Genomic DNA, 24,225 nt, shown 5'->3' on the forward strand with positions numbered 1-24,225 from the left:
CTGGCCGTCATTCTCTTAGCCCTTACCCGGTGCAAATGACCCTTGGGTGGCTCCTTACTCCGCAGTGGCCGCCTCTCCGGGAGGTGGGGAGTCGCGCAGGTGAACGGTTTTGTTGGAATTCTGCATTGCGCGGCTCTTGCCGCCCTAAAGGCTGGAGTTTGCTCCCTTCTTTCAGACGGGGAAGCTGAGGGCCTGGAGAGGGGCTGGCGGAGGGCCGAGCTCCAGGACTGGCCAGCGCGGGGGCCGGGCTGGGAGGGGGCCTTGGCGGCCCTCCGGGCGGGGGCGGAGGCGGAGCCGCGGGGGGCGGGGCCCTCAGCCTCCGCGCCGGCGCCGATGGGCGGGCGCGCCCCCTTCCTGTCCCTCGAAGTCCGCGGCGGTGGCGTCCAGAACCCGCAGCCGCATAGAGCCGGAGCCGAACGGGTGGCGGTGCCATGGCGTGCGCGGGGCTGCTCACCGTGTGCCTGATCCGGCCGCCTGCGCCGGAGCCCCCGCGACCCCCCGCGCCCGCGCCGGCCGCCGGGCCCGCAGGACACGCGCTCTTCCAAGACGTGAGTGGGGAGCGGGCCGGGGGCGCCGGCGCTGTGGCCCTGGAGGTGGTGTCTCTCGCGGTGTCTCCCCAGGTCTCTGTCGTATCTCTCCCTGTGTCTCCCTGGACTCTGTCTCTCACTGTCTCTCCCTGCCCCCGTCTCTGCGGTTCTCTCACTCTGCTTTTCCCTGTCTCTATGTCCGTCTCTCTTCCTCCAGGTCTGTTGGGGGCCCTGCCGCTGCCTCTGGGTCCCTGCCTCTCTCACTAACCCTGCTGTCTCTGTTTCCGTGTGTCTCCCTTATCTTTATCTCGTAGCCTTTGTGTCCCATTCTGTTTCTCATTCTTTCTTTCTCTCTCCTTGTCTCTGGTTCAGTGTCACTGTCCCTCCTGCCCCCCAACCCGAAACCACCCCATGTATGTGTCTGGCCGGGGGGGTGGGGTGGCTGTCGACCCTTGGTCACAGGAGCAGTCACGGTGCCCCTATATGGCGGCCTGGGTCCTGGTTGACCCAGGCAGGGAGGCCTGGAAGAGGAAGCAGTCCCCTGACTCCTGACCTGCTGCTGACCCCAGAGTTCCTTAGATTCAACCCAAGGATCCCACAGTTGGTCGGGGCTGTCCACAGTCATTCTCTGTGGTCTGTACACCCTCTCCTGACTGGCAGGTGACCCTGCAGCCCCTATGGACACCAGCGTGGAGCAGCTTGGCCCGACCTCGGTCACTGCCCTGAGCCCCTTCCCCACCTTTCACCCCAGCCCTCAGCCCATCCTGTACTTCTCATGCCCCCACTCCCAGAGGTCCCTGCCAGTGGGAAAGGCTGTACTCCTGCCCCCTCCCCACTGTCCCTAGTGACTCAGCACTTGGCCACAGTCCTCCCTGCTGGAAGGGACCTGACCCTCCCACTTCCCAGATGGAAAAGCCAAGGCTTGGAGGGTTAGGGATATGTCCGAGATCACACATGGAGGCAGGGGCACACTAGGGTGTGGCCCTAGGTGTCCTCATTCTCAGCTTAGTACCCCTCCCCCACTCTCACCCCCCTGTATCTCCAGGCTGCTGGGCTGCTGTGTGGACCCTGAGCCAGTGGCAGACCTTCTCTGAGTCAGGTTTCTGGCTAGGGATTACATTCATCCTTGAGCCTCACTGACCCAAGAAAACAGCCAGAGGGAAGAGGTATTCAGGACCTGGAGCTGACAGGGGCTCTCTTTCCAGGCTTTGGCCTGCTGCTCCTTGCCAGGCCTGCTGGTCTCCTATTTGCTGGGCTGCTTTGGGTGACCTGGGAGTCTCTGGTCCCTAGGGGAGACAAGGACCAAGTGTTTACTCTGCTTCGCTCTTGCTGCCTCCGTTGCCCTTCCTGTCTGCTTCTCCATGAATACAGTCTGTCCACTCTTGCACGTACACACACACACACACACACACACACACACACGCATGCACGCACGCACGCACACAGAGGCCTGCCAAAGACCCTCATACTGAGTCAGCCTCATAGGAAGCCCCAGCCCTGGAAGGGTTAACCCTGGGCTGCTCCCCTGTGTGCTAGTGGGAAAACAGGCACCCACAAAGGAAGGACTAGCCACTACCTGCATGTCAGGGTCTTCAGCAAGCTCACAGAGACACAGTCCAGAGTGGGCAGAGTCTGGGACAGACCATAGCCACACAGGAGAGTTGGGGTTCAGGTCTGGGCTGGGTGCCCAGGATACTCAGGCAGCATCTTGGCCCATCTCCCCACCTTCCTCAAGCTGGGACTGTTTGAGGGCTGATGTATCAGACAGAACTTGGGACTGACTCTGGGTGTGGGAGGTGAAGGTGCAGAGAGCTGGCTTGGAGCACCCCCCACAAGGCCAGGCCCGCAGGAGAAGTGAGCAAGCAGTGGGGCCTGCTGTGTGCTCTTCCTGTGCTCACCTTGCTGGAAAAGCTCCGGCAGGGCCGAGCTGGGCAGGGAGCTGGGACCATGCTGGGCAGGAGGAAGGAAGACGCAGGGGGCAGGCCAGCCAGCTGGGGCTCTGTTGAGTTGGGTGGGGGCCTCTTGCCTCCCAGCTCACAGCTCCCATCCATGCCCTTTTGTCCTTTAGGTTTTCCGCAGAGCAGACAAGAATGGTGAGTGTGGTTTCCCCTGGGTCCCACAGTGGGGGGTTGGGTGATGGACATCAGGGAGGCTCAGGGGAGGGTTGGGGGTTTGGGGGCACAGTCTAGAATGGAGAAAAATCTTGAGAGGACCCAAATCAGGAGAATGAACCCAGGTGTCCTCCTCGGAGGAAGTGTTGTTTTGAATCAAGTTTGGCAGGATGGAGAGTGGAGGAAATGTAACTTAGCCAGAGTCTGGAAGTGGGGGCTTATTTTCATGCAGTGCCCTGGCACACTGGGGGGTACTTCTCATATATGACCTTATGTTGCCCTCACAACTGCAAACTAGGTGAGAATTCTTTACCCCATTTCACAGACAAAGGAGCAGGGGCCCCTAGAGGTAAAGCAGGCTGCCTGAGGTGGTGGACCTTGAACCCAGGTCTAATGTGATGCTTGGTTCCAGACTTCCTGTGTGAGGGGATTGGAAGGGTGCGGTCATGGAGATGAGGCCCTGTGGGGGATTTTATCTTAGATTTTCAGAGTACTCAGTAACTTTCCACATTACCAACCATCTGGATACAGGGAGGGCTTGGGCAGGATAAAGCTAGGTCCAGGGAATCAGCTCCTCCTGCCTTAGGTCCTGGGCAGTCTCAGACTCTGTTCTGGCAAAACCTTGAAAGCTAAAGCAGGAGCCATTAGGGGACCCTGCAGGCAGGTTGCTGCGCATAGATGACTCAGAGCAGCCCACGGTGCCTTGATTGGCCAGTGGAGGGTCTGAGCTGAGACAGCCCGTCAGCCTTGACCTCACTTTCAGCTGAGGGCTTCAGACCTGTTTATGTTTCAGCCTCCTTGATAGAGGATTGTGTCCCCACCCCTCGCCCCTTCTCCCTGGGTCTCTTCAAATTGGTGGAGACCATTTGTTCCAACCGGTTGATCAGGGCACATGGTCTCATTTGGATCACAGCATCTTGTCTGGGGAAGTTCAGACCCTCCCCCAGCTCCGCTCTCCCCACCCCATCTGCTTAGAGACCTCACAGGTAACGCTCTCAGCCTCTGCTACATGTCCCCTGTGATGGGGAGGTCTTTCCCTCCTGAGCCAGCCTGCTGCTACTTAACAGGGGCTCCACTCTTAGGAAGATTTTATCTGACTCCCTGTGGCTTCTCTGTGAAGGGCCTGGGTCCAGAGCACGGAGGTCCCCTCCACCCTGGAGCCACACTGGCCAGCATGTGGGGCAGAGACCCATCCCCGAGTCCTCCAAGTGACATCTGGCCCTGCCATGATAGCATGTGACCCAGGCTATTGTTCATTTGTTTCTTCATTTGGCAAACATTGAGTCTGTACCCAGTGCCACATGTGTACTGCCCTGTCCCTTGGGTGCCTGCAAAGTGGGCCCTGTTACCTTAAGTGGGCACCTCTGGGGGCCCCAGCCCTTTTGTCCCCAATGGCCAGGGCTTCCATCAAGCTCAGAATCCCATTCCACTTGGCTGGGTGGTTGTGAGATGCTGCAAAGCCTTCAGTGGGCCTGGGTCTTGTGGCAGGGGTACAGCCAGGGCCAGGGATACTGACTCTGCTCTTTGTCCACCCACCCCGCCCAGATGATGGTAAGCTCTCATTTGAAGAATTCCAGAATTACTTTGCCGATGGGGTTCTCAGCCCCGGGGAGCTTCGAGAGCTGTTCAGCAGTATTGATGGGCATCCCGCTGAGTGAGTACTCAAGGGGGATGTGTGCGCCGCATGTAGATGTGAGGCCTGGCTGTCCCAACCCCACTGTGTCCCCTGCTGCTTTGGTTCCTTATAGAGAATGAGGGGGGCAGAGGGAGAGGGGTGCCAGGGCTTGGTGCCAACTTTACCCACCCACTTACCCCCTCCCTGGCTCCAGCCTTGCTCATCACACTGCTTCCAGCTGGGACCCCAAAATAGCCAGGCCTGAGTCACCACCTATGGTTCAGCCCACAGGGGCCCCCTCTTCCAACTCCTGCTTCCTGCAGGGACCAGAGGATGCCTGGGGACAGCTGGGCCCCGCCTGCTTCCACCCATGGATGCAGGTGCTTCCACATCTACAGGCCTTAGTGCGAGTTTGCTTGCCTTCTCTCCTGCTTCCTCACATGGGTGCACACACATGCACAGCTATCCCTCCCTCTCACTTCCCTTCCCCCCATCTCCTTAGAATAAATCCTAGGCTCCCAATCCTATAGCTTGGGCTGGACCCTTTGTCTGCAGTGCTACCACCTAACTACCACCAGATACTCCAGTCAGATTTCTTCTCCTTCAAGGCCTAACTTAGGCAGCCGCTCCTCCAGGAAGCCCTCCCTGACCTACCAAGTAATACTCCATGCCTTCTCTGCATTTCCACAGACCTGGGACCTGGTTTCCCCTTCCCAGCTCTAACCACTCCTCTCTGGCCTGTGTTCATATCTGCCTCCCCGGCCTGAAACCCCCTTGGAGACAGACAGTGGGACTGAAATTTTGCCCTCAGAGATTGTTTGGTGGGCTGATAGTACCCGTGCTCCCCCTCTCTGTCCACTGAGCAACTTAACCTGGGGTGGAGTCAGAAGTTGCCTCCTTGTCAGCCTGAGCTGGGCAGGAAGAGGAGAGGAACATTGGCTTCAAAGTCCCAGTTTACCAGGCCCAAGTCAGCAGGTCTGAAGGGCGTCTTCTCTTTTCCCTGTAGCAATTTGGAAACGGAGAAACTGTGTGGTGAGTAGGCCCATGGGAGCTCTTGTCTCCCGGGACCCCTGGGTAGGTGGGTGTGATGAGAGGCTGTTGCTGGTGTCCCATGGAATAGGATCGGCTGGGCTCAGGGTATGAGGCCTGGTTGGCTGCTGGGGAATTCCAGCTTGTAAATGGGGGGGTGGGGGTCCGGGAACCTTTGAGTACCTCCTCTGCCCTCAGACTACTTCTCTGAACACCTGGGCGTCTATCGGCCTGTGCTGGCTGCACTGGAGTCGCTGAACTGTGCAGTGCTCACTGCCATGGACACCACCAAGCTGGTGAGTGGAGGGGCTGATAGTGGGGGGCCCAAAATGAGGGCAGGGGGTGTCTGCTGTGCTGTGGCAGCCTCCACCACTGGGCTCAGGTCTGTGGAGCTAGAGGCCTGGGTTCTAATCCCGGCTCCCACTTTCTGGCTGTGCATCTTTACCTCTCTGGGCCTCAGTTTCCTCATCTGTAAACTGGGCATTATAATAGAACCTACCTCCAGACATTTGTTGTGACCATTAAACGAGAATGAAGGCAGGGATTTTTGTCTGTCTTGTTCTCTACTCTATTCCCAGCACCGAGACCTCTGCCTGGCACGCAATAGCCACGTCACACCTGGAGCTGCTGCTGCTACTGCTTTTATTATTGACCAGACCTAACTGTTGTGGGGTATGAAGGCCAGCTCCCAGCAGGGATGGGCTGTGGAGGAGGGCACGCTCACACACATCCAGAGGCTCGTACTGGTGTGTGGAGCTTGGTTGGGGGGCAGCCTAAGGACATGTGTGAGTAGGCAGGCATGTGTGCACCCCATATGTTTGTGTCTGTGTATGGACACGTGCGCACAAGCATAAACAGTGCTCATGGCCCGGGCTCCAGGCCCTTGGCTGGTATTTTAAAAACACCGAAAGGCACCCCTCCCTTTGTGTTCTTTTTAAGAAATGTCTCCACCTAAGGGGGTGAGGAGGGAACAGTGAGCAGGCCTGTGATTGTGCCTGACCTCACTTGGAGGCTCTCAGCAAGCTGATGATCATCTGAGGACAGGGCTTCCCCTTCTGGTTGCTTCACATGGGATTTAGTAGTTTTTCAAAGGGTCACCCCTTGGGGCCTGGCATGGGATTGGAATCCAAATGGTATATGTTGAGGGGTTGGTATGTTATGATGACTTCCATATCTGTGGCCTGGACACAGGTGGGGGCATCGCCTTCCTTGTTGCCATGGAAACAGGGCCCTGGGGGTGGGCCCCTAGACTGGCATTCTCTGAACTGGCACTGGTTAGTGGGGATTCAAACTGCAGGTCAAAGTAAGGGCCCCAGGGGTCCTGACCACCTCCTCCTGGGCCAGAAAGGGGTAGAGGGTGACCTATCACCCCACGACTCTGCCAGCTCCAATCGCTGAGCCTTTTATCTGGCACTCAATGCCTCTGATAGAGCTGCAGCCTAGCCTGCCAGGTGTCTGCCTCTGCAACCCCCCCCATCGTGGCACCACCCCCTCCAGTCCAACATGAGTCAGTTGAACACTTTGTGTACCAGTCTGGAGCCACATTCCTGGTACATGGCCCGGGTCATCCAGTGTTATTGGAAGGAACGCAGTGAGGCCACCATGGAGCCGCCTGTCCACACTGCTGTGCCACGCCCGGGCTTGGCCACCAGGCGGGGCTGCAGTGCCTCATAACCGTGCCGCCAGCACTGGGCTTCCAGCTCCATCTCTAGGCGCTCAGTGAAGCCAGGGAGAAGCGTGGAGCCACCGGCCAGCACCACGGTGTTGGCCAGCCGTGTCCGTAGTGTTGCAGGCATCCTCTGCAGTGCCCGGAAGGCCAGGGTGGTCAGTTCCGGCTCAGCCTGGCCTAGCAGACCCGGCTGGAAGATAGGTTCCGGGCAGCGGAAGCATTCGCTGCTGAGGCAGACAGAGCACCCATTGCCTAAGTCGAAATTGACAGGATGGTGGCAGGCAGGGTTACAGAGGTCACCCTCGAAGTCCAGCGACACATAGCAGCAGCGCTTCTTGAGCTGTGTGATGACCTTGCGGGGCAGGGCATGCAGTCGTTGATCGGGGCAGGCTGCCACCAGCAGGTCCCGCAGGTAGCGCGACAGAGTACTGCCTGCCACGTCCAGCCGGAAGGTGGCCTCGTGCCACGAGTGGCCCGCATAGATGGGTGTGGCGTGGCACACGCCTGCACCCGCCTCCAAGGCCAGCCTTCTGAGCGCGCCGACAGAGCAGAGCGCCAGCAACGCGGTGCTGGCCATGTGGCACGAGGCACTGCCAGGGCCTCGAACAGCAGCTCGGCCACCCTCTCGCGGCCCGCGGGTGGAGCCGACGGCGAGTCGCTCACCAGCACCGGCCACTGCTCTGGGCACACCCGCAGGCCGCCCACCAGCAGGCGCTCCCACAGCCCCTCCAGCGCCTCCCGGTCCACCACCACGCCGTGCTTGATGGGGTGCGCCCGCGCCACGCCGCCCGCCAGCTCGCAGCCGGGCGCCCCGGGCAGTACGGGCCGGTCCCAGCTGGGCACCAGGCTGGAGCTCTTCAGTACAGGCGCGGCTGCTCCTCGCCCGCGAAGCCCGCCTTGGTGAAGCCCGAGCCCTGGTCCACCACCACCGCGACGCGGCCCAGCGAGGGCAGCCGGCGGACTCGGCGGCTCCCGGACAGCGACGCCACCTTCGGGCCGGCCACGCCCTTCAGCCCAAAGCTCCGCCCCCGGCGTGAGAACCCCGCCTCAGCTGGAAATGATGGTGGCCCGCCTTTCAGCTCTTGGCTCTGCTTCGCGGGCCTACGTCCCCGCCTTTCTGCACTAGAGAACTATCGCTCTTATTCCTTGGGCTCAGCCCTCTGGTCCTGAAGTCCCACTCTTCTGGCCGGAGTGGAGGTCTCTTTTCAGCTCTTGGCTCCGCTCCTGGGCCTGAGGGCCGACCTTTGGTTCAAGTGTCAGTCTCCGCTCTAACTGGGCTCTGGCTAAGTCCCTCTTGGTCCTCCTCTGGCTCAAGGCCCCACCCCCTCTCTGAGGACTCGCCTGGGTGGTTTGGCTCCGCCCCCTAAGTAATTCCCTTGGTGAAGTGGATGGTGAGAGGGCCGTTTTAAGAGATTGAGAAGCCTCCAGGAGCAGCTCTGAGAATGAAGGGGCCTTGTGGCAATGTTTTCCAGACATATATCCCCCTTGGGGACCCAGGAGTCCAGCCCAGCCCTTGAGACCCTGGCGGTCTCCTGGCACTTCTCAACTGGGCTTGACCAAAGTATTGTAGTTCCTGGTCGTGGAGTTGGGAGGGGGTGGTCAGAGAAGGAAGGAAAAGAACTTGGACTCATTGTGACCTCAGTTCTCAGCACCTGCCGTGCTTTCACAGCCTCTACCCTGATGAAAACGCCCCAGACCCATCCTCTCTCCTGGGACAGGGTCAAGGGCAGTGATTTTGACATCCAGGGGTCTGGCCTCAGCCGCTCAGCCCAACCAATTTGATTCCTCCCCAAACCACTTCGGATTATCTGATGTGCTCTGGCCAAATGTGAGGCCCCTTCCCTCTCAACGCTGAAGAGGAAGCTCTTAATCATGGACCTCCAGCCACCCTGAAGATCTCTGTGTGCTTAGCCTTCAAGGGCCCAGGTATCCCACAAAGGGATCCTACCTTCAGGGGCTTACAGACGTGGACCTGAGTTTGTGACTCAGTTCTGAGGCTGACTCACTGTGCACTGAGCAAGTCCTAATCTCTCTCTGGGCTCAGTTACTTCCTCCAAAAGGTGGTCGTCCTCACACACAGGAAATAGTCCACGTCTTGTCTCTGCAGAGTCTCTTTATTCTCTTTAGGACCATTCTGGTTGCAAGTTGGAGACCCATTCCGGTGAGCTTAAGCTAAAATATGGACTTTTATCACAGGGATCTTGTATGTCTTATGGATACCAAGGCAAGGGTGAAATCAGGTTTTAGGAAAAGACTGGAATCAGGGTCTGACTGCCGGCCTGTGGGGGACCCAAGATGTGCACTGGCTCTGTGTTCTGTTTATATTCTTAAGACTGGCTTCAGCCTGTGCACGTTCCTGTAGAAAACATAGTCCCCTACAGCTCCTAAATTACAGACCCAGGGAAGGGGCTGATAGGACCAGCTTGGGCCAATTGTTTATGCCAGGAGGTGTGGCCACATTGAGGAACGGGGTTACCCTGATTGTAACCATGTGGATGGTAGGAAAGGGTCAGTTCTCACAGAGCAGCAGGGGAAATGCTATGGGTAGTACAGCCTCCAGCCTGATGCAGGTGATGTGGTGTTGACACTGACAAAAGTGTATCTTCAGCAGAAGCTGTGCCTGTGGTTTTAGTGAACTGGGACCTTCACCCCTGATGCATCTGTGCCCAAAGGGGGCATTCTGATGTTGGTCTCCAGTGGAATGCAGGCTGCAGGTTTGGCAGGGCTGGAGGGGGTAGGGTCCGGAGCTGGGTTTGGGACCCAGGAGAGAGAGAAGCAGCAGGGTCCCACTGCACAGAAAGCGTGCAGGGCCTCTTGTGGGTGAATTAGGGAGGTGAACCTCGAATTGAAGACCACAAGTGGCAACATGGCCAGAGCAGAGGTGAGGGTGGAAGTCACTAAGAAGCCCTAGAGGGGAAGACCGAGGCTGGGGGTCTGGACCTGTACATCCCAGTAATAAGTATGGGCGTTTTCCCTGTGCGCAGCAGAGAACCAGTGTGAGCTTATGAGCGGGAGCGTGAACTGCCCTATAGATCAGTGGTTTGGAAGAAGCCTTTGGTTGCAATGTGGGGAAGAGGATGGGACAGGGTAATGTGGGAGACAAGTGACTGAGGTGCCTTGGGGGTTACCAAGCAGAGTGGGTTAGGAGTGAGGGGTCAGAGGACCAGGGACCTCAACCTCTCCTCCTGGGTGCTCTCACAGGCAGAACGTGAGTCTAAGCCTCAAGCTATGCTGACGATGAGACCTTCACAGTTCTTCCCCAAGGTGGTGGCTTTTTGCCTGGGACCTTCCCTTAGCTTAAGAAGGACCTGTGAATGCTGGAGACTCTTGGAGCTTCCTGGCCTCTGCTGGAAGCAGGCCCCTCCTCCTAGCGTGGCCAAGCCTGGGTTTGCCCAAGCTCTCTGCGATTGGGCCTGCAGAGCCGTCAGGATCTGACCCCGGCCTGGAGCTGGAGGGGAGAGGAACAGCCTCCCTCCACTGTGGCAGGGTGCCCCCCGCCCCCTGCCAGCCCGGAATAGGGGTTCTGACTCTTGGGTCACAAGAAAAGAGGAAGCAAAAACAGCCTTGGTTCCAGGCCATGGCTGTGGCTCTGCCTTCAATACGCCCGTTCTCCCCTGTCTCGCTCAGGGCCTCAGTTTCCCCCGCCCCAGTTCTACGCCCCCATGCCTCAGACAGGGCTACAGGCGCCAGGGTTGCTATGCGCTCTTTATTGGTATGGACTGGGGTCCGGAGGTCCGGACCAGGCACGGAGGTCCGGACCACGCACTCAGTGCCGCGGGCGAGGGCAGCGGCGCCGCTTGCTCGGCTGCTCCTAGGCAGGGTTGGCGTAGCCGCCCGCCTTGCTCTAGGTCAGCAGACGGCGTTGAGCCACTGCCAGCCATGCGCGGCCTTGGCCCCGCCCCCGGCGCCGGGCCCGCCCCCGGGCCCACCCGCCGCACGGCACCCGTCCTCCTGCAGCCTTGCGTCCAGCAGCAGCAGCAGTTTGACTGGGATCGTCTTCGTTGCGCGCCCACGCGCGCCCTCGCGCCGCTCAGCGCCGTCGCCCGCACCTTGCAACGTAGGCGCCGCCGCCTGGGAGCCCACGGGGGTGCCTGCCGCGTCCTCACCCGGCCGCCCGGGCCGCGCGCCAGGGCCCGCCGTCGCCTCGGCTAGCTGCTGCCACTTGTCCACGGGGAAAAGCAGCACGATCTTGGTCTGGGGGTGGGGCAGGGGCGTGAGGGGAAAGAGCGCGCCCCACCTTCCTATCGGGGACCCTCACCCACCCGGGTTCTATCTCCTAGGACCCTGCCCCCTCTACCTCTACGTTTCCAGGACTCCTGCCATCCTCCCATCCCGGGCAGGGGGAGGTGGGGGAGGCAGGCACCCTGCCCCTCTCGCCCAGGATCCTGCCTCCCCTCTGGTTACCCTCACCCCCGCCCCCGCCAGGCTGACCTACTGAGACCTAACTCTGGTCACGTTTATGAAATCCGCTGCCTGCCTTCCCAGCCTCAATGCTGAGACCCTCACCCACCCCGGCCCCGGTCCAGGGCCTCTGCCCACTTGAGGAGGGGGAATGGAAAGGGGGCATAAGGGAACTCCCTGTGCCCATAGCCCCAGTGGCACCAGCTAGGGCTGATTCGCCATGCCAGGACCTCCACCCATCTGTCCACCATTGGGAGAATCCCCTCCTGCTCCCCCTCCTAGGCTCCCAAGTCTCATCCACCTCCTGGTTTCTGGAATACCCGCCCTCCCTTCTGGGTTATTAGAACCCCATCCACACCCACGTGGGTTTCTGGGATCCTCATCGTCGGAAGGGGTTCTCTAACCCCTTCCATGCCTCACAAGGCCTAGAGTCCCAGCATCCCCTCCTGTCCACCTGTCCAGGTCCCCTGAACTCCATCTGCCCCTTGCCCCCCTGGGACTCACACTCGGCTTCTTCCACTTGAGGTAGTTGAAGAACTGCTGTTTCCGCCAGCAGGGCTGGTCACCACTGGGGGGCCCGGCCCATGCTGCCTCTGCCCTGCCCTCTGGCTGGGGGTCCTCTGTCCCAGGGAGGCCACCTGGTGATCTCATGGGTCGACCTTACCAGCTCCAAGCTCCGAGCTGCTCCTCCCAGAACACACGGGCCAATCTCGGCTCCATTTACTCTGTCTGTGACTTCCGGCCTTGTTTTCTCAGCTGTAAAACTGGGCTAATGATGATAAGTGAGGCTATGCTTGTAAGGTGCTTAGTGGTGAGAGGAATTTCTGTGACCTGGGTTTGAATTATGACTCTGCTGCTAACTAGTTGTGTGACCTTGGCCAAGGTAATCAACTTCTGTAGGCCTCAGTCTTTTCATATGCAAAACGGGGTCAATTATGTTTCCTGTAAATTATTATTAGGATTAAATGAAACTCTGCTTAGAAACAGGGCCTGTCGCAGAATGGGTGCTTGTGTCAGCCAGGTTCTTTGGTTGTAAACAACAGAAACTGATCAGTCATCTTAAGCACCAGCAAGGGAATTTATTGGAAGGATTTCAGGAAGCTCAAAGAACGGCCAGGAAGTCTAGAGATCAGGCTTGGAGAAACCACTGGCCTATCTGAGAATGAGAGGTCCCAGCCCCCACTCTGTCCCTGCCCATCTGATGGCTGAATTGAGGCAGGTTATGGGCAGAAGACGAAGCCCTTGATGTAGGGTGCCCCTGGAGCCCCTTGTGGAGGGGGGCACCACAGCTCCCCAGGACTCCCACCCTGTACTGTGTGTGTGTAGGTGGAGTGGGCAGGTTTCTTCTTAGAAGTATGTTTGACAATGAAAACAATGGCAGTTCTTTATTGAGAACTTATGTGCCAGGTACTAGGCTGAGCCCTATGTAGGAGATAACTCAGTGGAGCCTCTCAACAGCTCAGTGAGATGGCTATTACCATCCCTGTTTTATAGGTGAGGAAACTGAGGCACAAGGAAATGAAGGTAGCTGGGGAATCTCTGAGCATTCCAGGTGGGCAGCACAGGGCCTGGCACATGGTGGTCATCCCTGTCTCTGCCAGCCTTGGCAAGGGCTGGGGGGAAATGGCAGTGTATACGGGGATCAGTGCTGGGGTGTGTGTGTGAGGCCAGCGACCTGCTGTCTTGTATCTGCAGCTCCTAGTAAGAGGTGCTCAGTAAATGTTTGTTGTATGGATGAGTGAGTGAATGAATGAATGGATGAATGAATGAATACTAAGCCTGTGAGTTTGGGGCCAGCTGGTGAGTATGGCACCATATCACACTGTCATTTTGCCTCGTGGGTCAAAATTGCCCTGCCCCACCCCACCCAGCCCAGTCTAGCTGTGCCTGTGGCCTCACTGGCTGAAGGTGGGAGCTCCAACAGGGAAAGGGCCTTGAGGGCCAGAGGATGGCAGAGGCTTCTCTGTGAGCTGGCCTCATACCTCCCAGTAAGAGAGGCCAGGCCCAGACAAGGAGGGTTTCCGGGGTCTGCTCCCCACTGAGTCCCAGTGCCTTTCTGCTTGTGCCAGGTCTGCATGTCCTCTGCTCTTTAGGCTGCCACTGTTGCTCTGATGAGCAGGGGGTGGGGCGCAGAGGGCAGCTCCCCATTCAGAAATATATGCTTGGAGCCAGGAGATGCTGACCATGCCCCCTCTGCCCCCAGGAGTACGAGCGGGCCTCCAAGGTGGACCAGTTTGTGACACGCTTCCTATTGCGGGAGACGGTGAGCCAGCTCCAAGCCCTGCAGAGCTCGCTGGAGGGGGCGTCAGATACCCTGGAGGCCCAGGCCCATGGCCCACGGTGTGTGAGGAGCTCTGCCCACCTGCGGGTCCGGTTCATGAATGCCCCTTATCTCCATGTGTCAAGGCCCTCAGCTATTATCATGTTCCATGTTCTAGCATCCTGGAGCCCAAATTCTTTTTCTTAGGCAGGGAGGCCAAGAGGGGTGAGCAGGGCTGGCTGGCTTTGAGGCTGGGCCTCAGTGTCCTGGGAAGCCTGTCTTACCCACCCAGGCCCGTGCTGGGGCCCCAGTGCTTGGCCCCATGAGTCTGGGAGCAGTGGGCTGACCCTCCACTCTCCTCAGGTTAGATGAAGAGAGGGTGGAGGTGCAGAGCAGGCCCCGAGGCAGCCGGCGGGCAGGGCGCAGGGCCCTGCGGAGTGTCAGTCGGTCACCCACCTGGTCTCCTGGCTCCTCTGACACAGGTGGGTGTGCCTGTGGTGGGATGGGAGGGCACGGCATCCCCCAGGGCCCCAGTGTTTGCTCCTCCACTTTCCCTCAATTCATCCCAAGAAGCCCCCAGCCTGAGGGGGCACGTGCCTGACCCCCAGGGCAGAGCTCAGAGGCTGAGATGCACTGGCGGCTCCAGATCAACCGTCTCCAGGAGCTCATAGACCAGCTGGAGTGCAAGGTGAGTGGCCGTGTGGCCAATGCCCTGTGCCTGTGGACCTTTTGGGAATCCACCCAAGCCAGGCACACGCCAAGGACCTGGCCCACGCTCTGTGTCCCTCACAGGCCCCTCGGCTGGAACCCCTGCATGAAGAGGAGTTTACCAAGGGGCCCAACTCGGTGAGTGTGTGAGAGAGGATAGGCAGCTGGGTGTGGGAGTCTGGGAGGAGATCATGAAGTGAGGAGGTTCATGGGGCCAGCTGCCCCCAGCCTCTGTCTTGCATATGACCCCTTCTCCAGGCTTGACCCAGCCCTTGTCCCCTGGGCCTGGCAGGCAGGTGCTGGGTTCTGGCCCTTGCTCTGTGACCCTGCAGAACTCTGTCCGTCCATGGGCGTCAGTGTCCCTTGTCTACAGTTCTGAAAGCTGGGTCTGGATCAGTGTGGACGGAGGCTAAAGGGGGCAGGAGGAAGTGGTGCCATATTGCAGGAGAGTGGGACAGTGGCTGGATCAAGGCAGCAACCTTGGTGATGGGAAGAGGAGGATGGAGTCAGGGAAGCTGGCGGCCACGCTGCGGCAGGAGCCCGACCTCAGGGTTGGCTGGGTCTGGTGCAGGACAAGAAGGGCGGGGTCGTCCTGGAGGCCACAGCAGCCCCTCACCCCATGCCCTGCCCTACCCCACCCCAGCTGACCAGGCTGCCTCTCTTGCCAGCACATCCTCATGGCCCAAAGGCAGGTGCAGGTGGCAGAGGAAGCCCTGCAGGACTTCCACCATGCCCTGTGCTGCTACGTGGACTTCACAGGGGCCCAGAGCCATTGCCTGCAGTGAGTCCTCAGCCGGGTGGTGGGGTGGCCAAGGTCGGGGTGGGGGGTGAGCACGAGGAATGCTGGGACTGAGTGTCCTGGGCCAGGGCTCTCGTTAGACACCCCTGGCTAGGTGGGCAGAGGTGGTGGCAGCCCAGGCCTGGCCTGGCCGTCTCTTTGGCCCTGCAGTGTGTCTGCCCAGAAGATGCTGGACAATGCCTCCTTCACCCTGTACGAGTTCTGGCAGGATGAGGCCTCCTGGAGAAGGTATGAGTGGTGGTCTGACAGCTAATGTTTATTGAGTATGTGCCTTGGAGTGAGTCAAGCCTGGGTTCAAATCATCCTCTCCTATTCACTGGCTGTGTGACCTCAGGAGAGTTACCCCTCTGAGCCCCTGTGGCCTCCTTTTCAAAATGGGAGTGATCATAGTTCCATCCTCTTATCACCTAAATGAGATGACATGTAAAGAACTGAACACAGTGCCAGGTACAAGGTAGGTGGTGCACAATGAATACACACCTTTACCACTGTGCCACACCCTATGGCAAAGGGCCTATGCCACACACCTTGTGTGTTATTTCATGTAATCCTCCCAGTATCCCACTGAAGTGGACACTATTGTCCCCATTTCACAGAGGAGAAAACTGAGGCTCAGAGCCACTATGAGGAAGGACTCAGATCTGAAACCAGGCAGCAGGACTGGGTGGGAGTGGGGAGCTTTTAACCATGTGGTCCTGGTCCTTGGGGACCGGCTCCAGCCTTGGTACACTCTGCGGCCCTCCCCAGGCACCAGCAGTCCGCCTGCAGTAAGGCCTTCCAGCGCATCCTCATTGACCACCTGCAGGCTCCAGACACCCTCACCACTGTGTTCTTCCCAGGTGGGCTTCAGCTCCCAACCCTCTCCACAGCCCTGGGAACTGGGGGGAAGGGCAGTGGGCACCTGATGGCCTCTGACTCCCCACCTCTGACCCTCAGCATCCTGGTGGATTATGAATAATAACTGAGCCTGACCTGCATAAGCCAAGGACCCTGGAGCCCTGCCTGCCTCCTTCTGGAGCTTCTGGACTGGTTGGCTCAGCTCAAGACCAAGAATGCTGCCACCTCCTATACCTGGGGCCTGGCTCTCAGAGGCCTCCCCTCCCAGAGCCAGCTGGCAGAGAATCTCTCAGCCCAGGGATCAGAGACTGGGCTGCTTGCTTTGTATTTCTTTCTTTAACAGTGTATTTTATTGCTCATAGCTTTGGCCTCTGAGGCACTCTGGCATCTGTCTAGCTCAGGAGGCCTGGATTCTGGTCCCCTCTGCCCCTGCCTTGCTGTGTGACCCAGGGCAGGTCCCTTCCCTCTCTGAGTGGGCCTTGGGCTGTCTGGCTACCTAGTGGGTGCCTGCTTTCTTCTTGCTATCTTGGGGCCAGGCTTCTGCTCTTCCCCAACCAGCAGCAGAACCAGGGCTGATGCTCAGGGACTGTCCATAACCCCGAACCTCGACCCCCGAGGCTGGGCTGGATCAGTCTGCAGTCTGCAAGGACCTGGGTGTCCCCATCACCCTCCTGGGCTGGCAGGCTCCTGACTCTTCAGCACCTGCGGCTGCACCAGAGCCCTCTGCAGGATCCTGGGTTGGTTTGCATGTCATTTGCATATCATTTGCATGCTCATGCCCACCCATACTAAGGGCACTATGGGAAGCCCCAAGGTGACCTTGCTAAGTAGCAATAATTTGGCTCCAGAGTCACCTGCTGCCCCCAGATACCTCTGAACCCCAGCCCAGGACCCCAGCACAGAGGCAATAAAGGCAGTAGTCACCTCTGGCATCGTGTCCTCTCTATCCTTTGGCAAGAAGGCCAGGCCCCCATTCCTGCTGATAGTGGGAACTTAATCACGCCCAATCCAGGTTTCCTCAATTCAGGACCCTCTCACCCCACAAACCCTGGTTCTAGGGTCGTTCCTGGGAAAGGAGAATGGACATGGGCTCTGCCTTAATCCACCCCAAATCCTGGGGGTTCTAGCTTCACCCCCGCTTCCTTTGCCACCAGCGTGTGGCATGGAGCTGTGGACAGGCCACATAGCCCTCTCAGGGTCCCAAATAGCATGGCTGATCCCTGTGAGAAGACCTGGCCCCAGACAGAAACTCCCCCGCCCTTCCAGGCTGGATTTGTCACCACCCCTACCACCTGACGGAGCCATAGGGCAGTTCCAGGAGAGCAATGGCTGAGTCGGTCCTGCCAGCTACTGGTGGAGCCTCCTGTGAGCCATCCTGGGGGAAGGGACTTGGGGCATGGAGGGAGGTGACCAACACGGAGGGAGGTGAAAGGTGGCTACATAGGATGCGGGCTCTAAAGGGGAGGCACGTGGCACCACAAGAGCAGAGGCTGGCCTCTGACCTCGTCTGGAGGGTGTTGGGGTCAGGAGGTTTTAGGCAGAAGAAATGCACAGGTTCAGGCTCTGAGGGGGAGGAGAGCTTGCCTCATAGAACTGAAGGAAGCCCAGAGGCGGGCTGAGGCCAAGGCAGGGAGGCAGCAGGGCCTCAAAGGCACATAATCTTGAGGAAGCTGTGGTAGGTTTTAAGGGGTGACTGGCCAGTGGGCTGAGTGACATTTCACCAATGTGCTTGACTGCCCTGGTGGTGCCAGGTCATGGCTGGGCCCTGAGGCATGGCCAGGAAGGCAGCTCAGGGTAGATGTCCTAGTTTGGGAGGTTTCTCCCCAGTGACCCCTGTAGGAGTTCAGACTTGGCAGGGACAGACAGAGCTGCTCTCACTGGCCTAGCCACCCAGGCCAAAGAACCAGCACGGGGGTCCCTGGGGGCTCCTCGGCCAGCACTACACCAGACTGCACCATGCCACCCCACTTCCTAGACTCTTGGCAGTTCCTAGAAAGTGCTGCCAGCACCTGAGTCTCTCAGGTCTGGGTGGCTGGAGGAGGTGTCAGTATGTCTTTGCTAGAGAAGAAGGCCATCCAGGAGGAAATAATGCTACTTTCTGTCCTGTGTTCTAATTCCTTCCGTTCTGTTTCCTTTACGAAAACAGTACCAACTGCAAACCCTCAAAACTAAAAAACTTCCCATTGCCTTCTTTGAACAAAGATGCTGAAATTCTTTTTTTTTTTTTTTTTGATGCTGAAATTCTTAAGCTCAAGCTGACACCTCTTAAGTGGGTGCCACCCTTTGCCTGTCTCATCTCACCCTGCAATGGAGTTCTGAAAGTTAACGCTTTTTTTTTTTTTAAAGATGGGCTGCATCTTCCCTTCCTTGCTGAAGGCTTGGAGGTGCCAGGGAAGGTCCTGCAGGTGGAGGGGAGAGTGTCAGTCCTACAGGGTTGGGGAAGGCCTCCTGGAGATGGCGATGTTGGGTTTGAGCTGTGAAAGAATAGTGCAGCAGTCTCCAGACAGAAATGAGGGGCAGACAGGCAGGGAGAACGCTGCAGACAAAGGGAGCAGAAGGAGGAGCTGCAGAGTGTAAGGGATTGGAGGTGAGTGGCGAGGCCAGGCCAGAGGGAGTTTCAATGATGTCTTGCAGGTAACGCGGAGGCGGGGGGGTTGCCAGACGGGAGTGCCGTGGGTGGGCACGGAGCTGGACTGCAGAAAGGAGCCTGGAGTTACAGCTACAGGGAGAACAAAGTTCTGAGCTGGGGCTATGGGGGTACTGAGGGCCCCAGGCCTTTAGGTGTGTCTACCTGTCTCTCGAAAGCCTACATTCATTTCCATGCTGCCATCCCCCCAGGCCTCCAGGTCTTGGCCACCATCATCTCTGGCCTGAAAGACTATGGGCAGCCTCTTCACTGGGCTTCCCTTCTGTACTCCACCCCACAACAGTCCATTCCCCATAAAGGAACAGAAAGAAGGGGTTTTCAAAACATCACCTTGGTGACCATACTCCTCTGGCTAAGACCCTTCAATGGCAACCCCCTACCTTTAGCACCAAGATCAAGTTTGATTTCTTGACTTGGCATTCAAGGCCCTTAGCAATCAATACCCACTCGCATTATGCGCAGCCTCATCCCCCTAACACACTCCAGCTGAGCTGGACTATTTGCAACCTCAGTCCCTAGGTTTGCAACTCCCCTTTAGAACTTTGTTCCTTCGCATCCTCTACCCCATCCACTCTAGAATTGCCTCCTTAGGACTTCCCTGGTGGCACAATGGTTAAGAATCTGCCTGCCAATGCTGGGGACACGGGTTCGAGTCCAGGTCAGGGAAGATCCCACGTGCCGCGGGGCAACTAAGCCTGTGCGCCATAACTACTGAGCCTGCGCTCTAGAGCCCGCGAGCCACAACTACTGACCATGCGCCTAGAGCCCGTGCTCCGCAACAAGAGAAGCCACCGCAATGAGAAGCCTGCGCACCGCAACGAAGAGTAGCTCCCGCTCGCCGCAACTAGAGGAAGCCCGCATGCAGCAACGAAGATCCGATGCAGCCAAAAATAAATCAAAAAACAAACAAACAAACAAAAAACCAACCACTGGGCACCTGCTTTGTGGCAGGTGCCGGGGCTGGCAAAACGTCCAGGGCTGGTGACAGCACCCAGGTCAAGGACAGGCAGAGTATTGAAGCTGGGCAATCCTGGCTCCTGCCAGCTGCCACCTCTACCCCTTCACCCACTCCCTGCACCTGCCTCCTCACCTTCCTCCCACCTGTGCTGGTGACTCACCTGCATATATCAAAACCTGTCCTAGGGACTGGGTCAGTGCCAGGCCAGGTGCTGGAGAGACAGCAACAGTCTAGGTGGCTGCCACTGCCCTCCTGCTCTCAGAGAGAAATATGCACACCAAATCCCCTTAACACAGACCCTGACGGGTCAAAACAAAAGGCCTTCAAGAAGTTATTCTCAGGAATTCCCTGGCGGTCTGGTGGTTAGGACTCTGTGCTCCCACTGCAGGGGGCATGGGTTCGATGCCTGGTCGGGTAGCTACCATGCAGTGCGGCCAAAAAAAAAAAAAGTTATTCTCTAAACAAATACTACTTGAGGAAGACATCAGGCTCCCAGAGGGATGCTGGGACAAAGGTGAATCCTCAAGGACATCACATATTGGCAGAGAGAAAAGCAGGTTGCGATGGCAGCCTCTGTTTACAGGGGCTTCCTGGGTACTAAGCCCTATGCTAAGGGTGACTCCCATATGATCACATTTCACCTCAGAACAGCCCAGTGGTGTAGGTACCGTTAGCATCCCCAATTTACACATGAACCAGAAGCTCAGCAAGCAAGTGCGTGCTCTGAATCACACAACTAGTTCTACTCTCTGGTACCAAGAGCTACTTGCTGTCAAACGTGAACATTGCTGAGCAAAATTTCAGGCATCCTCTGGTAATGGAAACGCTGGAGGAGGGAGTGAGGCCAAGCCCTGGGGCTGCAGGATGGCAGACGGGGCAGCAAGAAGAGCCATGGAAGCACAGCACGAGGTGGAGGGTGGATCTGATGTGGGCTTTTCAGAGCTCAGCCCTTGGAAGGTAGGTGGTGCGGGTGCTGAGTACTCATCATTTCTGCAACTCCCTAGGAGGCACCCAGAGAAGGTCAGTGGAATTCATGGGGCAGATAGGCAGCCTCAGAAAAGGCTGGTGCAAAGGGGAAGGCAAAAGGTGCTGGGGTGTGCACTCTGGACAGGAATCTGGCTTGTGGATGGAGGCAGCAGAGGTAGCAGGTCTGATTCTGTCCACAAGAGGGCGCCTGGCACCAGGCAATGAAGCCGCCCTGGAGCATGGGGGGTGGTTCGTTGCTGGTTCCCCCACGGTCTTGGGAGAGAGGATGTGCAGCAGGGGATACATCCAACTCACTACCTTGAAATTCCAGCACCAGAAACAAGCACAGACGGGCAAGATGAGTTCAGATGGATGCACGTTTGCTTATTCTGAGATTGTATCATCTCAGGCCAGTCAATAGTGCACTATTTATTTCAATGATTGTAATTTCCAGAATTCTATCTTCAAATCTGCCTTAGTCTCTTACTTTTTTTTTTTTTTTTTTTTTTTTTGCGGTACGTGGGCCTCTCACTGTTGTGGCCTTTCCCGTTGCGGAGCACAGGCTCCGGATGCGCAGGCTCAGCGGCCATGGCTCATGGGCCCAGCCGCTCTGCGGCATGTGGGATCTTCCCGGACTGGGGCACGAACCTGTGTCCCCTGCATAGGCGGGCGGACTCTCAACCACTGCGCCACCAGGGAAGCCCAGTCTCTTACTTTTTGCTAATTTTTTTCCAGCACTGTCTTTAGAGGTTTCATAGTTATTTTATATTCTGTGTCTGATAATAACAGTATTGAAGTCCCAGGGATCTAAATCAGTTTATTTTTCCTGTTCGGGAAGCAGTTTATTGTTGCTCCAAGTTTAAGAATTTTCACTGACAGAAAATCAACACTTTGAAAATCTGCATTGCTTTGCTCAGCTTCTGAATCTTGGTTTTTGAAGACATATTTCTCTCTAGTACAGACAATCATTACACCTGTGACTGATGGCTCAATATTAACTTCCAGTTTCAACACTTAGCCTTTACTTAGAAAGCTCTTCAGAACCGTTTTTAATCCAGCAAGAGTGGCTTCATCTAAAGGAGGTACAGTGGTAACTGCAAGGTACTTCTCCACTCTGGACACTCATCACAGTAGAAAAGTCAGAACTATGGCTCCAGGGGTATTGTTCAAGCGACCATTTTCAGCAAGCAAATTGATCCAACCCCATGTGAGGGGTGAAAACCTTTTTTTTTTTGGCCGTGCCATGCACAGCTTGGGAGATCTTAGTTCCACGACCAGGGATCGAACCCAGTCCCTTGGCAGTGAAAGCGTGGAGTTCTAACCACTGAACCGCCAGGGAAGTCCTGAGAAAACCTCTCTTTTGCTGTCATGTCTTTTAGGCTTTTCACCTCAACATAACACTTTACATAGGGATTCATAATAGAAGCAGCCATTTCAGGTTCCTTCAAGATTTGTGCTACTCTCAACGATTCTTTTGCTACTTGCTCCAGTTTATTCTGTTTACATGCAGCAGAATAAAGAGAAGTGGCATACCGACCTTTGATACCATATATCTGAACACAGGCTTGATGGTGGCCTCACAGGCTTGATGAACGGCCTGAGCACAGATGTACTGAAGCATCGCACCTGCCGGGAGAGCCTGGGCACTGCTGGGGCAGCCTCTTCTCCTGGGCGGCTGTGGGTCAAACCTGAGTTGATGAGAGCTGAGTTAATTTTTAGTTCCTGCTGACTGTTGCTCATAGTGGCTCATTTGCTTGGACATGAACTTTAGTAACTATCTTGGACAATTTATACTTGGTTGATATGTAATAATGATATTTTAATATTTTTCTCTGGAGAATTTGCATTTTTGCTTCTGCCAGACACCAGGAGATACAAGCCTGGAATCATCTTAATTTCTCAGTCAAGGGATTCTTTGACCTCTGGAGTAATGAGATTCTGAACCTCAGCTCCAGGAGAGCAGACATAAGAGTAGTCTCTGGGGCTTCCCTGGTGGCGCAGTGGTTAAGAGTCCGCCTGCTGATGCAGGGGACACGGGTTCGTGCCCTGGTCCGGGAAGATCCCACATGCCGCGGAGCGGCTGGGCCCGTGAGCCATGGCCACTGAGCCTGCGCAACAGTGAGAGGCCCGCGTAACGCAAAAAAAAAAAAAAAGAGTAGTCTCTGGTCAGTTTTTCTCTTTCTTCCAGCAGGGCCAGAGAGATGTTCTCTGCTCAGTTCCCTTTGCAGACAGGTCAATTTTCCCTGCTTGCCTTTTCACTGAGGTCAAAGCCAGTGCCCTGGCTTTATGGAGAGGTCCCCATTTTGTTTCTCTATTTTGTACAGGCTCAAAGCTTAGTGCCACAGTCCCCCTAGAGGTAGTTAATCCCTCCAACTCTTGACTTCTTGGAATTTCTTTTGCCCCCAAGCAGCAGTTTTCCTCTACTGTACCCAACTATCTTTGTGGTTTCAGCTTACTCTTTTTTTCTGTCCCTTGGGGATTTCCTAAACTTTCTCATCTGTGACCTCAGCAAAAAAAGTCAATTCATTAGAATTTATCTGGCATCCAGGTGTTTTATGATAATGGCAAAATTTTCAGCCTATTTATATAGCAAATTTAACATGGTATTTTACTATATTATCCCAAGTCCCTGGGATCATTTTTCCAGGGCTAAGGCAGACTGTGGATTGTTGACTTGTCTACCAAATATGCTTTGGTGCTAGACTGACAGTCACGAGGCTTGAGATCCTGTAATTGCTGAGTGGTGGACTGCAGTGCCGGGGAGCTGTTGAGAAAAACTGGCAGTTGGCACCATCTGCACGAACAGCTAAACCCACACCTTGCCTTCTAAGGCCAAGGCCAAGGTCATCCTCCTCCCTACCCTGAGATCTAGTAACCAACCCTTCCCTTTGCATTTTGGGGGCCTGTGAAGCAGATGGTGCCAACAAGCCTCTTGCGCAAGGCTGCTCAGAAGTAGTTCTAGGGCTGAGGCCAGAGATGGGTATTCAGGTGACAGGAGTGAGGCTGGTGCCAGGTCCTTGGGAAGTGAGGCCTCAGGTCCCTGGTTAGGAAACTGGACTGACAGCCCAAGACTTCATATGTACAGGTACACACAGGTGTGCCTGCAGCAACCTGTGTCATGTCACAGCTGGTCAGACCACCTCAGAGCCATGTAAGTACTACTTGAGTCCTGTCGGAGGAACAGCAAGCTGGTGGGCCTTCAGGGAAAGCAGTTTGAACACAGGCTTCAAGGACCCAAGAAATGTTCAGTTCTAGAAATCCAGCTTTGGAAAATTATCCCAAAGAAATAAATCATGCTAAGGTAGATGTTCACTTCTATGTTAGGGAAAATTTGAAAGCAGCCCAACAGGAGGTGAAGAGTTAAATTATGGCCTTGAGGGAATTCCCTGGCTGTCCAGTGGCTTTCACTGCCGAGGGCCCGGGTTCAATCCCTGGTTGGGGAACTAAGATCCCACAAGCCGCATGGCACAGCAAAACAAAAAACAGAAAATTATGGCCTTGATTAAATCATACAACCATTAAGCAAATAAATGTGAAGGCAACAGTGAACTTATGATTTATATAAAAAGGAAATGAATGAATATTCCCAAGTCCAGGTATGTTAAAAACGTTTAAGGAAATAACATAAGAGTTATTAGAAAAAAGTACCTACAGATCCACTATCCTATTTTGCAAACTTTCTGTGGTTGTATTTTCCT

The 24,225-nt window shown here is 56.4% G+C and overlaps 2 protein-coding genes and 1 pseudogene across 8 annotated transcripts; 1 reads left to right on the plus strand and 2 right to left on the minus strand.

The window, feature by feature from the left end:
* The first annotated feature begins 308 nt into the window (after window positions 1-308).
* Window positions 309-16,886, plus strand: NECAB3 (N-terminal EF-hand calcium binding protein 3). 7 transcript variants are annotated; one of them, XM_059039075.2, is made up of 13 exons: window positions 309-548; window positions 2,596-2,620; window positions 4,184-4,292; window positions 5,260-5,285; window positions 5,481-5,578; window positions 13,556-13,692; window positions 13,976-14,094; window positions 14,221-14,300; window positions 14,405-14,458; window positions 14,989-15,101; window positions 15,270-15,347; window positions 15,867-15,958; window positions 16,056-16,886. In XM_059039075.2, exons 1-13 carry the CDS (start codon window positions 432-434, stop codon window positions 16,082-16,084), a joined length of 1,077 nt encoding a protein of 358 aa, XP_058895058.1. In that variant the 5' UTR covers window positions 309-431; the 3' UTR covers window positions 16,085-16,886. The 7 variants fall into 7 exon arrangements, 5 of the variants coding, with proteins under 5 accessions (XP_058895058.1, XP_066868074.1, XP_066868075.1 ...); XR_010836310.1 differs by having other exon boundaries at window positions 315-548; window positions 14,964-15,101; XM_067011973.1 differs by having other exon boundaries at window positions 315-548; window positions 14,964-15,101; window positions 15,214-15,347.
* ACTL10 (actin like 10) lies at window positions 6,857-7,528 on the minus strand. Its single transcript, XM_059039109.1, has one exon. It carries the CDS (start codon window positions 7,526-7,528, stop codon window positions 6,857-6,859), a length of 672 nt encoding a protein of 223 aa, XP_058895092.1.
* Window positions 16,887-21,396: 4,510 nt separating the features above from the next.
* LOC131741059 (ATP synthase subunit O, mitochondrial pseudogene) lies at window positions 21,397-22,267 on the minus strand (annotated as a pseudogene).
* Window positions 22,268-24,225: the final 1,958 nt, after the last annotated feature.

The sequence above is a fragment of the Kogia breviceps genome, chromosome 14, assembly GCF_026419965.1.
Source record: "Kogia breviceps isolate mKogBre1 chromosome 14, mKogBre1 haplotype 1, whole genome shotgun sequence".
Classification (NCBI taxonomy): domain Eukaryota; kingdom Metazoa; phylum Chordata; class Mammalia; order Artiodactyla; family Physeteridae; genus Kogia; species Kogia breviceps.

Excerpts from the sequence above, each read along its gene's own strand:
- NECAB3 (XM_067011973.1), top strand. The coding sequence starts at position 432 with ATGGCGTGCGCGGGGCTGCTCACCGTGTGCCTGATCCGGCCGCCTGCG. Across the intron at positions 549-2,595 it reads GACACGCGCTCTTCCAAGAC|GTTTTCCGCAGAGCAGACAA; the intron begins GTGAGTGGGGAG and ends TTTGTCCTTTAG. Across the intron at positions 15,102-15,213 it reads GCCCAGAGCCATTGCCTGCA|GTGGGCAGAGGTGGTGGCAG; the intron begins GTGAGTCCTCAG and ends ACCCCTGGCTAG.
- ACTL10 (XM_059039109.1), bottom strand. The coding sequence starts at position 7,528 with ATGGCCAGCACCGCGTTGCTGGCGCTCTGCTCTGTCGGCGCGCTCAGA.